The sequence below is a fragment of the Siphateles boraxobius genome, unplaced genomic scaffold, assembly GCF_051911475.1.
Source record: "Siphateles boraxobius isolate OS27281-9 unplaced genomic scaffold, OSU_SipBor_1 35, whole genome shotgun sequence".
In the NCBI taxonomy this organism is placed as follows: Eukaryota; Metazoa; Chordata; class Actinopteri; order Cypriniformes; family Leuciscidae; genus Siphateles; species Siphateles boraxobius.
In genome coordinates this window covers 6,699,389-6,713,501 of record NW_027508975.1, presented here as the reverse complement: position 1 = coordinate 6,713,501, position 14,113 = coordinate 6,699,389, and the positions used below count along the sequence as shown (strand labels likewise).

The window sequence follows — 14,113 nt, the reverse complement described above, 5'->3', positions numbered from 1 at the left end:
GGATCCATCTGATAAGTAAGTTATTTATTATTATTGTTCTAATCGCGATATCATAGTGTATGTAAACCGCAAAAAGACTGTTTAAATATGAATCGCGTCTGTGTGTGAATGAATGAACTGAACAGTTTTTACCAAACCCTATTACTATACTGAGATGAGTGAAAATCGACTGAAATGTGTAGAAATAACGTTATAATGTCTTTGTATTAGCAACGTATTAAACTGCAAATTAATATTTATGCCCTAATATAGGCTCATAAAAACAACAAACGATATGCCTATGTTACAGACAAAATATGAAAGACAACATTTTGTTGACTAGTTTTGGATAGATTATTAACTGTTTAATGTAAAATATGCTACTGCCACATCGAATAAGCTTTTGTTCACCAATTTCTGCTCAAATGTTATATATTAGGCTATGTTTGTTTTGTCAAAAATAGAGTCATCAAGTAGGATGCTATTATAGTGTTTGTTTCAATGTAGGCTTTATTCAAACTAATGAATCCTTAACTTTGAAATATGTATGATAAAATGTATACTTTAGTTTTTACAAAGAAATATGAAATATCCATCTGAGAAGTAAGTTTTTTTATTAGTGTTCTAATTGCGATGTCATAGTGTATGTAAACCGCAAAAAGACTGTTTAAATATGAATCGCGTCTGTGTGTGAATTAATGAACTGAACAGTTTTTACCAAACCCTATTGCTATACTGAGATGAGTGAAAATCGACTGAAATATGTTGAAATAACGTTAAAATGTCTTTGTATTAGCAACGTATTAAACTGTATATTAATATTTATATGCCCTAATATAGGCTATCATAAAAACAACAAACGATATGCCTATGTTACAGAAGAAATATGAAAGACAACATTTCGTTGACTAGTTTTTGGATAGATTATTAACTGTAGCCTAAACTATAGACTACTGCCACATTGAATAAGCTTTTGTTCACCAATTTCTGCTCAAATGTTAAATATATTAGGCTATGTTTGTTTTGTCAAAAATAAAGTCATCAACTAGGATGCTATTATAGTGTTTGTTCCAATGTAGGCTTTATTCAAACTAATGAATCCTTAACTTTGAAATATGTATGATAAAATGTATACTTTAGTTTTTACAAAGAAATATTACACTTGAAATATTGTTATTTTAATTGTTGCTGTAATTGTAACCTTTTTAATAAAATAGCAAATAATATATTTACAAGGTAGATGTAAACAAAATCTTAAAATGTCAATATAAGCCTTCTCTTCAAATTATTTGTATTGTGTTTTATTAGTGACAAATTTGGGGAGAGGATACATATCCAAAACTTTCTGAAAATACAGTATGAGAATTAACTACACAATTACTAGAAATGTTCATCTTGGATATTATACAATTTGCAAGCAAAAATACAAGTGGAAAAATACTATTTTTTATAGATGTTTCCAACTGTGAACCAATTTTGTTGTATATATACACATTTCTTTTCTTGTGTCCTTGTATTCTTTCTTGTGGCTCAGTGACACACCTGTGAAAAGCTCATTATGCAGGCTCATTAAGTAGGTCTTTTGTCTTCACAGGTGTGAATCAGACCATTATACATGAGTCACGCCCATTTCGCATATTGCCTTTCCAAACAAAAAGTGTTTTACTAAATTTAAATCAATGTATTGTTTTATGTGAATGATTTGGAAGGATGATTTTCAGATCATTTTGAAGCAAAAATCCTAGGCGAGAACATCCATTAGTCAAAGGTCTTGTGGACACATATTTAGTATGTGTTTTGTGGCCTTATTTCAGAGACTTTAAGTTTTAGTTTTTTCAATAACCATGCATAAACAATATTCTCTCAAAAATACAAACATGTACATACATCTTGCTAACATATTATGGTAGCCCTGTTTGTGCTATATAGAGTGAATTTACACCTTTGCCATTAACATGTTTATAAATAACTGAAAAAAGCACAAATGTTAGAGCATGTCAGAATGCTCCAGGACCCCAAAAACACATAGGACCCCTAAATAGAAAACACTGCAATAATATTTCACAATACTACTGTTTACTATATTTTTGCACATCATTACATAGGCTCAACCGACTTCAGGAAGACAACAGTAAAATATCATGCAAACACACACAATACACTATGGCTCAACTTCTCTTTGGAGCTCCAGTTATGAGAAGATTTTAAATTGAAAGATATTTTAAACGTAAATCCTCCAGTGTAGAGCGGAAGAGGATATGCCCCTGGCATGCCTGCTTTCTGTCTGTCTTGTTCTTTTTATGGCTTAGATCAGATCATAAAAAAATTATAATAACTATAACAGGGTGTTTGTCATGAGTTATGAACTCTATTCTGAATGGAGTGTCAAAGATGCTCAAATATCCAATCAGGCTTCCTATTCATTTTTTTTTATATAAAAAGAACATTATAAATATTTTTCCAGACTCAAATTTCCAAACATCTCTGTAGATGAATTAAGAAAAAGAATAATACAGACTTCTGCATGCACACGAGAAATTTTTTCGTGCCCTTGAGAAACTATTCACACACGGGATTTTTTCGCGTGCTATATTTTTCTACTATATTTACGCACTATAATTTCTAGTTTTACATATACTATAACATATTTCCTTTGAACGTCACTGCCATCTTACTGTGAAGAAAACTAAAGCATGGATGCTCATGAATTAATAGAGATCTAATTGCTCAGAATGTGGCTTTCCTTAGTTGCTCCAATGTCATGGCCTAATGTCCAATTTATCATATCCTCTGTGGTGGCGGAGAAACCATGACACAAAATGGGCTGATCTCCTATTTGCAAAGTTCAAAAAAAGACTGGTATTGTAAAAAAAAGTGTTAAAAACTGGCTTTCGTTAGGGCGGTATGTCATATTTCAAGGGCTTAGGTCTGCTTTAACACATACTCGGTGGCGTCCAAGAAACCACATCTCGAAATGGACTAGTGGCGCAATAGGTGGAAGTCGTGTTTGACAATCACTAAAGAATCACAGAACAGCTGCCATGAAAACACACTTCTTGTATGATACATTTATTTTCTTTAAATTCTTAATTTTCTATTACAGAACACTAAATAGGGGCAATAGTCTGGTCTAGTCTGGGATAGTCTCTGCTTTGTTTTTTACATACTTTTCCAGACCTGGAAATTACTCAAATCAAATTCCATACTTTTCCAAACTGTGTAGGAACCCTGAACAAACTACATAAAATATATTAAAACATAAACGTTATTTTCAAATTGTAAACATATTTTTCACAATATTACTTTTTTAAATGCAATTAGTTTTGATTCATTTGATTACTTAATTACTATATCATGTACTTATGCATGGATCTAGCTTAAAAACAGCATTGTCTGCATTGACTTTCTGAACAATTATGCTTGAAAATTGTAAAATATTAGATGCAATAATTTATGGGTGCATCATTTCCCTCACGCGGGGAGGCAGAGGTTCAAAGAGAATCCTCAACTTCATTAAATATCTCTTACTGTTTTAATCATGTTGGGGGGTATGAATACTGCTCCACTTTCGTTCTTATGCTTCTGCAGTGGATAAAAGCATAAAAAACCTGGAGCCTGGAGGCTTATTGTGGCTCTGACAGCAAATATTGGTTTGCAATTTATAAAATGTGCCAAAGACCCCCATGTGTGGGGCAATTCTGAAAGAGGGCTAGTATGAAAGCTCTGATGTTCTCGTTTTCAATCAGACATACACTCTGAAAGTGAAAATTAGTAGCCGCTCTTGCATGATATCCTTCCTTTCCCATGGCCCTCATTCCAGCAAGGTTAAACGATCACAGACTGCTTTGATGACCCTCGCCACATGTGCAGAAGGTAGAATGGTGAAGCGAGAAATAGAAAGTAAAAGGAATTTTTTTAAAAAAGAACACGCAGTTCCTGTACTCTCAGCAGATACCCCAAGAGAGTGTCACGTAGCTGAAAGCTAGAAGAAAATTGAGAAATTTGCTCAAAGGAAATCATATGGTCCAAGATTTGACCAGCTATTTGTATGTGAACTTCTTCCAATGACATCATTATAACATGTCTAGTTCGACATGAACATTACATGCAATCATGAACAAAGTAAGAACAAATAAGTATTCAAAGGATTTGCATGTCCACCCATCTGATCATAGGAGACATAATTGCTTATGGTGAAGAAAAAACAAACAAACAATGGGTCTCACTCACGAACGTTTTCACAGACAAATCATAATTCACCAAAACTTGTGAACTCACCAAAAATTTATGAAAAAGGAACAACTGAAACCACACATACACAAAAAGTAATTTCTCTGCTCTCATATAAGCATATTAAGAAGTTATATTTCATCTTAACACGACTGTAATTATATTATATATTATAACTATATAATATAATATAATATAATTTAATTTCATGTTGTATTTCTTCATATACAGTGAAAGGGTAAGGAAAGCTATGCGGTTTCTTTGAATAACACGCATATGTACAGCTGGCTAATGAGAGGTCTGTTATCTGGGTCTTTATAAAAGGTGTTTGAACCGGTTTTGAGAATGACACACTTGGGATTGCTCGAGGATCTGGCGATACAGAGATTCTACAGAGAAAGATCATCACTGCAGTGACAATACGGTAAGATGCTTCAACTGAGCATACTCTATTGAGAATCCCCAAATGTACAGTCACAGCCCTCCAAAGCTATTTGACATGTTTTAAGGTAATCTGCAGATGTTTTAATCAGGGATGTCAATTGGTTCCTTTCATATCGACTTAAATGCGTAATAATAACTAATATGAGAATGTGATATATATATGATATACTAAACAACCACATTAAATCAGATTTATTAATATTTGTTGAGATAAAGTCCTGAATATGTACAAATCAAGGAACGTTTAATTAAATAATAATAATAATTTATCATTATTATTAAAACAAATAAAATACAAAACAAAAATTATAATTAAGAATTAAACTAATAAATAAGATAACTCATACTAATACTAAACATGTTAAAAAAGTAATAACAACATAATAACAAAAATTACTATCATGATTAAAATAAATGAAAATTAAAACTAAAACAAATAATAAAGAACAAAAACTAAAAAAGATAACTAATACTAATTTTAAAAATATTAGTAATAACAATAGCATCAGTATAATTATTATAACATTATTATTAAAATATGAATAATAACAATAACATAATTATAATTATATCTTAGCTTTACATTATAGTTTAGAAAAGTTTCCTCTAATTACCTTCATAAGAAACCTTAAAGCCCAGGGAGCCACTCGTGTCATCCGTTTTAAAATTGAGCCACATCTGATGGCTGGTACTGACCACCAGATCTGGAGTTGTAGTCCCAGACAACCTTCATATCAAAATAAGAGAGACAGACATTATGAAACATAATAATAAAACAGTGATTCTTCACTTTCAATACGTACTGTATCATTTGACACATCTCAGAGAACATTGATAATTCCCCAATTCCCCCGGCACTATCCTTCAGGGATCTGTGGAATGGGTGCATAAGGGCTTATGAGACCTGCTAATGAAGCACATTAGACCATCAGGGGACTCGGAGTAACCAAAGAGAAAGCGTCCAGGGACACAGGGCCATTCAAAAGGAACACAAGCACTTGTACACCCCAGCCAGAGAGCGCACATAAAACGGCATCGATAAAACTTTATGAAGACCGTAAATTTCAGCACAATTAATAACAACACACTCAGCAACGTTTCCGGAGCATCTGGTGTGCAAATCTGCATTATGGGGCATCGACGTGTGATGCGCTTTTTGCAGCAGGAGTGATCTTGTTCTAACATTGAGACTCATAGTGATTGACAATAAAGCGTGGGGTATTTTTGCTATACAGTTCTGCTCAGAGGGGTGATGAAACGAGATGAAATAGAGGGAGGCTAAAGGAAGAAACGGCAGAGGAGGAGAGAACGGAGGGGTTGAAGGAAGAGAGGACAAGTAGAGATGAAAGAAGATGGGGAGGAGGTTTATACACACAGAGAGGAGAGTTAAAGAGTGGGAGACACGGGCTTGGGAGGAGTTGGAGAGAGGATGGAGAAGAAAGCAAAAGATGAACAAAAGTACTCACACATGAAAGACTGTTCGCTGATCGCCGATTACAGCGCCGTCACCCACGGTTAGAGTGTCGTAGCCTCGCTCCAAGTCAAACTCCTCAAAATTCAGCTTGATCACCTGCACACAGTGAAGAATCCGAGTCAGATTTCTAAGCCTGGTAAGAACAGTAGTGAAGCAGTACAATTCTCATTTTCCAAACATAAAAAAAATATACATATTAGATCTAATTCTACAAGAAAATACTATTCCAGTATACTTAAAACATTTTTAAATCAGTGTGTAACTAGATGGATGATAGATAGATAGATAGATAGATAGATAGATAGATAGATAGATAGATAGATAGATAGATAGATAGATAGATAGATAGATAGATAGATAGATTGATTGATTGATTGATTGATAGAAACACTACAGTTATTACACCAGACATTTCAAACTATTTTTGAAATCAGTAATTCTCAGATAATTCTCACACTAGTTGACAGAAAAGAAAATCTCACAGCAGTTGTAGAAGAAAACAAAGAAAGAATTTATAAAAATGATTTGTGAAAATGAAGAGTAAAATGTGCCTATTTCTCATTCTTCTCCAAGATGAAAACAAGACTGCAGAATTTCTTATACAAAAGGAGAAAAGTAAGAGTTATCGAAAGATGAGCAATTAAATATGAAGGTTTATTACTCATACACAGAAAAAGGAATACTGCAAAACAAATATGAATAAAATAAACAAAATTTGCCGTCTAGCTTCCCATTTCAAATTGGCTGCCACATTTCCACCAAATTCATAATGTTTTTGGAGTGCTCTGAGAATAACTCCTAATGAAAAAGCTTATATAAATGCAAATTGCATCCTGTCCTATGGTAAACACACTCCACAACAAAGAGTGCCATGGGTAGAGTGCCACCAGTCTGATAGGTCACACCACCAGTGAACAAGATTTCCTCCTCTTTTACCTCCTCTAAACCTTTCTTTTTCTCAATTCACCCCCTTAACGGATGGTGTGCTGCCCACCTCACCTGTATCCCACCGTGTAGCATTACAGAAACAGTGTGTATGATCATGACTGACAGCGCTGTGGGCCGGGCAATCCTCAGCTGACTCATTGAGGGATTATGATGCAAATGCTGCTCCCAGCAAGCCAATCAAACGTGACCATCACTACGTACTAACACCTTCTCGAGAACAAATAAGGCATAGCATCAAATTTAAATCATTTGGCTAAAATTAACAAATGAACTATTAAAAGAAGCATTTTTTGTCTCCAAATGTAAAAAAAAAAAAAACTATTGCAAATATTATGAGGGGGGGGGTTGAAAAATTACGATGATTATTACTATAATTTATTTATGTCTGTTTGTTAATGTATTCTCAAAATATGGAATGGAGCACTTTTTTAGAAGTCATATATAATTTTATTACATTATTTAATAAACACTTTATTCTAATCACAGTTGAGAGTTTATATCCAGCAGTATAATTAGATGCATTACATTTAGCTTATTTCTTTTTGATGAGAGTGTCAGAATTAATCCCACTTTCTCCAGTAGATGGGTAAGAAGAGTGCAACATTTTTCTTGATATTAACAGTCTCAATACCCCAGTGAGCAAAGCCAGCTGAGCTGATGCGTGTACCATAGTGCAGCTCCTTCACAGCATATCTGGAATAGTTTGAAAAATAAAATAAAATACAACCTTTTTGAATGTTAGAGAGAAGAGGATAACTTAAACCATCCAAATAAAAGCACAAAAACACCACTAAATGAATAGGGATAAATCACTGAGGCTTTCAGACAAAAGGCATGGTGAATATGGTCTCGCAGCTGAGAGCGATAATGCTCAAGACTACAAAGCAGGGAGCGGGTCTTGTTGGAGGAGTGAAGCTTTTTGTCAAAAAGGAAGTCCCTACAGAAGTGGAGTAGCTGATAATACCAGCCCGCTGGATGACGATAGCGCACGGAACAAAAGGAAGACTGATAATTAAAAAATGAAGAGGACAACAAAAGCAATCAGCCATGTCTTCTCATGAACAACTTATTCTCTATTATGATGCCTTCTGGGGATCCCTCCATCTGAGGCAGAAACAGTGTCTAGACTCTGAGCTAATGTTTGTCTGTGAGCGGGGGATTCAGCCCGGTGCGGTTCCACATGCTGCATTTCCCTGCAGAGTTATATCTGTTTTCCCTCATTCTTTAGTTCCAAGTTCATTTTCCAGCACTCGTCATTAGGCACCACGGTTGACATAAATAGAATGGAGATCTTTGAGTAGCAAGAGGATCTTTAACTGTAGCTCCGGGGAATATGGTACTGAGGCATTAAAAACTTGGCTCCTCCTGAACTTCAGGATGTAACTTCGTTTCGGATGATTAGACATATCACACTGTTAACCAAATGTCATTACAGGGGTCCCATTTCCTTTGGTTTCTCTCACTAGCTTATTTAATTTGTCCACTCTATGTCATTTATCGTGTTCAATTGCATTTTGGCTGTAAGTTCGATCTTTAACATGTTTGGAAATAAATGACACGGTCTGTTGTCTTGCTAAGACTTATTTGCATAGCACAGTAAGCATGATATGTAACCTAAATAAAAAATTAAATAACAGCATAACGTTCAGTCTGATGTGCCAAAAATAAACTATACAATAAAATGTGAATTTCATATAACGAAGAACAAGTTTGAATATTTAATAATATAAGGCTAATACCCAAAAAGCTAAATATTAGCAAAGGTTTGGCATCTGTAAAGAATCCCAAAAGTTCTCCTAAAGTCCCATTGGTGACAGCAATATAGCAGCTGCATCTGAAATTGCACCCTGTTGGCTATAGTAGGTACTATATGTGATGTGAAACCTACTTTGCAACCATTAAAAAAGTATGTTATATATAATATGATTGTGTGTAGTATGAATTCAATTTTTACATCCGCCATGTTATCAATGTCATGTGACCTACAGCGTCAGTTGTGTCGATTCACCACCATTCACAACTCCTCTCCTATGGACTCATGGGACAGTAAAGTGTCCATCGAATGCGCACTTCAGAATCATGGTGGAATTAGTAGGTCATCCGGTGTAGTTTTTGCCAACTATTTTTCAAATACTATGTATTCTGACACACTGCTCTGTTGGCATACTTTTTTTCACATACTATATAAGTAGGGAAGTATTCGATTTCGGATGCAGCAAGTGTATTCTAAGGAATTTACCAATGTTCAGACACACTGGTATATCCCTTGCCAAATAGTATGTGGTACCAACTCAACCTCACTTCATCGACTGATCTAGAAGTTTAATTGTCTTGCCACTTCAACAAACAAATCAATGTTATGACAGCACCACAGAGCCACTGTGTTAACACTCATTCTACAAATGGCTTACTTGTATAGTTGTCTCCTCACATTAACACTTTTTTGTTTAATGTTACAAAATATTGTATTTCAGATAAATGCTGTTCTTTTGAACTTTCTATTCATCAAAGAATCCTGACATAAAAATGTAAATGACTGTTTTTAACATTGATGATAATGAGAAATGTTTCTTGAGCATCAACTCATCATATTAGAATGATTTCTGAAGGATCATGTGACACTGAAGACTGGAGTAATGATGCTGAAAATTCAACTTTGATCACAGGAATAAATTACACTGTACTATATATTCACATAGAAAACAGATATTTTAAATGGTCATATTTAACTATATTACTCTTTTTATTTTTGTATTTAATCAAATAAATGCAGCCTTGCTGAGCAGAAGAGACTTATTTTAAAAACATTGAAAATATTACCGATCCCAAACTTTTGAACGGCAGTGTGTGTACAGTATATACAGGTCCTTCTCAAAAAATTAGCATATTGTGATAAAGTTCATTATTTTCCATAATGTAATGATAAAATTAAACTTTCATATATTTTAGATTCATTGCACACCAACTGAAATATTTCAGGTCTTTTATTGTTTTAAAACTGATGATGTTGGCATACAGCTCATGAAAACCCAAAAAATCTCAAATCTCAAAAAAATTAGCATATCATGAAAAGGGTCTCTAAACGAGCTATTAACCTAATCATCTGAATCAACTAATTAACTCTAAACACCTGCAAAAGATTCCTGAGGCTTTTAAAAACTCCCAGCCTGTTTCTCAAAACCACAATCATGGGTAAGACTGCCGACCTGACTGCTGTCCAGAAGGCCATCATTGACACCCTCAAGCAAGAGGGTAAGACACAGAAAGAAATTTCTGAACAAATAGGCTGTTCCCAGAGTGCTGTATCAAGGCACCTCAGTGGGAAGTCTGTGGGAAGGAAAAAGTGTGGCAAAAAACGCTGCACAACGAGAACCGGACCCTGAGGAAGATTGTGGAGAAGGACCGATTCCAGACCTTGGGGGACCTGCGGAAGCAGTGGACTGAGTCTGGAGTAGAAACATCCAGAGCCACCGTGCACAGGCATGTGCAGGAAATGGGCTACAGGTGCCGCATTCCCCAGGTCAAGCCACTTTTGAACCAGAAACAGCGGCAGAAGCGCCTGACCTGGGCAACAGAGAAGCAGCACTGGACTGTTGCTCAGTGGTCCAAAGTACTTTTTTCGGATGAAAGCAAATTTTGCATGTCATTCAGAAATCAAGGTGCCAGAGTCTGGAGGAAGACTGGGGAGAAGGAAATGCCAAAATGCCTGAGGTCCAGTGTCAAGTACCCACAGTCAGTGATGGTCTGGTGTGCCATGTCAGCTGCTGGTGTTGGTCCACTGTATTTTATCAAGGGCAGGGCCAATGCAGCTAGCTATCAGGAGATTTTGGAGCACTTCATGCTTCCATCTGCTGAAAAGCTTTATGGAGATGAAGATTTCATTTTTCAGCACGACCTGGCACCTGCTCACAGTGCCAAAACCACTGGTAAATGGTTTACTGACCATGGTATTACTGTGCTCAATTGGCCTGCCAACTCTCCTGACCTGAACCCCATAGAGAATCTGTGGGATATTGTGAAGAGAAAGTTGAGAGACGCAAGACCCAACACTCTGGATGAGCTTAAGGCCGCTATCGAAGCATCCTGGGCCTCCATAACACCTCAGCAGTGCCACAGGCTGATTGCCTCCATGCCACGCCGCATTGAAGCAGTCATTTCTGCAAAAGGATTCCCGACCAAGTATTGAGTGCATAACTGAACATAATTATTTAAAGGTTGACTTTTTTTGTATTAAAAACACTTCTTTTATTGGTCGGATGAAATATGCTATTTTTTTTAGATCGGAATTTTGGGTTTTCATGAGCTGTATGCCAAAATCATCAGTATTAAAACAATAAAAGACCTGAAATATTTCAGTTGGTGTGCAATGAATCTAAAATATATGAAAGTTAAATTTTTATCATTACATTTTGGAAAATAATGAACTTTATCACAATATGCTAATTTTTTGAGAAGGACCTGACAGTATATATATATATATATATATATATATATATATATATATATACACACACACACACACACTTCACTTTCAAATATTCATTATGGATCATCAAATACTAAATGATGTCAAACTCCAGTAACTGTGATGCTAAAGGCTTTAACAGCTGCCGGGCTCTGGGAGAATCTTTGGCTCGGGCACCAAACCAGCTGCAGCGAAATCAAAAGCTCATTGTCAGGTACATTTCATACGGCCCCAGTTCTGCCTCATTCTCACAGCTAACCTCACGTCTTCTCCGGGTACTATTGTGCCAGAACGAAAATAGAATGTCATTACGGTTGTAAAGAGCAAAAAACAGCAATGTTCCATCTTCATCTGTGCCCCGCTCTCCAGCCGTGACAGTGTGAAGCAGAACTGTCCTTTACACACAGGATGAAATAGTGCACTGGGCGGCAGAGAAAAAGCAGGGGGCACTGATAGAGTCGCTCCACCCCATTCCATTTGCCCTCCATCTCTTGCTCCCCTTCTCTCCCAACTGAGTTATGGTGATGAGGGGAGAGATTTGATAAGCCATTTATTTGAACCTAGATAAAGAAAATCTGGCAAGCGAGTAAGAAAATGGCCTTGAACTCGACGCCAAAGTCATGACACAGAGCGCCGCAGTTTTGTCTCTCCTGTGGTAGCCACTCAATGTAGTGTTCTTTATCTTTCATTCTCCTTTAATATAATCGCCAATGTTTCATTTTTTATGAGTCTAGATATCTAGATATTGCACATCATTTCTCAATATATGTGTATCCTTTTCCTTGCAACCTGCAGTTATTAGCAGGCCCACATAGAAACAGTGCACTCAGAAAGCTACCTAAAATTGATAAAGCTGTCCCACTGTGTGTTGGCTTATTGAATATTTTAGTTAATTTGATAATGCTTTCAGATTCCAGTAAGAATAGCTCCATATACACCAGCTTAAATGTTTGGGGTAGGTAAGATTCAACCTAAAATAAAAAAAGGGACATATTCAATTGTTCAAAAGTGTCAGTAAATACATTTATAATGTAATATTGCAAATAAATTCAGCAAAGATTCCTGAAAAACATGAATTACGGTTTCCAGAAAAAAACGTAAAAATATTGGGTAGCATATACATGTGTGGCTTCAATGTTGAAAAACTGTTTTCAACATTGAAAATAATAGTTTACTGAGCACAAAATCAGCATATTAACATTATTTCTTAAGGATCATGTGACACTGAAGACTGTAGTAAACATCCAGAGATGAGTAATGGGTACTAAAAAATCAGCTTTGCCATCACAATAATTAGATGTATAAAATACATTAAATTAGAAAACAGTTATTTTAAATTATATTAAAAAAGTTTAGTTTGACTGTATTTTTAATCAAATAAATGCGGCCTGGGTCTGCATAGGAGACTTATTCTAGAAAAAGAAAAAATACAGACCCCAAACTTTTAAACGCTAAAGCAGAAGTTTAAATCAGATTTCCCCACCAAATTAGCACAGAAAAGGTGCACAAAAGTCTCTGTGGATTCTGTCTGGGCGTAAATATTATTTCATTGCAAATTATTTTTTCTAATATTGCAAGCGTGAAGCCATGTTTGGGCAGTGTGCTGCGAATTCATACGAACACACTTTCGGAAGCATTCACCTTGGAAGGGTCAGAAGCTGTGATGATCCAGGTACAGTTGGCATTGTTGTCATATTGTACTGGGAAATTTGGGGAGGTGATGATGCCGCTAGGGCCCCGGAGCTGACCACCACACATAGGAGCTGAAAGAAAAGAGACAAAGCATGTTGGAGCAAATCGTGCAGTTTGACTTCATAGAGAGAAAGAAAATCTCATCTATGAAAGATTTGAGGCTTTCGAGGTGAAAGAAAGGAGACAATATCAGTAATAACAGTAACAGTTCTCTTGACAATGGAATAGAAATATATTCTCTCTCTCTCTCTCTCTCTCTCTCTCTCTCTCTCTCTCTCTCTATATATATATATATATATATATATATATATATATACATGTTATTGCATTATATTGAAAGTAACTGATTATTCAAACATGGTATAAAACCAGCTACAAAAAAAGTATCTACAGAGGAATTATTTTTTGGATTCATTTTTTAAATATGTTTAGATGTAACAAATGTTGGTACAGATGTGTTCCTCTCAATCAGATACAAAAAATAATATGTACTGTAATGTTAAATATTTATAATAATTTTGACTTCAAGGTGGTTTTCATCTTATGAAATATCCTCAGATAGAAAATTTAGACTGAAAATAATTATAATTTCTATGTAATCACACATGTAATAGGACCCTCTTGAAAATGAGATGCTGCATCTCAAGAGGCTATCCTTGAATAAATAAATTCAAAATAAAAAAATAAAAATAAAATATTGTCTGCAGTTAGTGATTAGTGTTATTTTAGTTGGCATTAGTTTTATCATTTAGAATTTTCTATATTTTTAGTTTTCATGTCAATTTTGGTTTGATAATATTTTTAATGTCATTTCATTTTCATTTTTAGTTATTTATTTCCAGTTAATCATTTTAATGTTTCAACCAAAAATTATTTCAGTT

General features: G+C 35.2%; 1 protein-coding gene across 2 annotated transcripts in view; it reads right to left on the bottom strand.

The window, feature by feature from the left end:
- csmd2 (CUB and Sushi multiple domains 2) overlaps positions 1 to 14,113 on the bottom strand; it is a 364,863-nt gene that overhangs the window by 150,571 nt on the left and 200,179 nt on the right. For both annotated transcript variants that reach the window (XM_077196124.1, XM_077196123.1), the window contains 3 exons: positions 13,182 to 13,303; positions 6,120 to 6,223; positions 5,268 to 5,380 (listed from right to left, as the gene is read on the bottom strand). In XM_077196124.1, the coding sequence (XP_077052239.1) occupies positions 5,268 to 5,380; positions 6,120 to 6,223; positions 13,182 to 13,303 (339 nt within the window). The remainder of the gene's footprint in view (positions 1 to 5,267; positions 5,381 to 6,119; positions 6,224 to 13,181; positions 13,304 to 14,113) is intronic.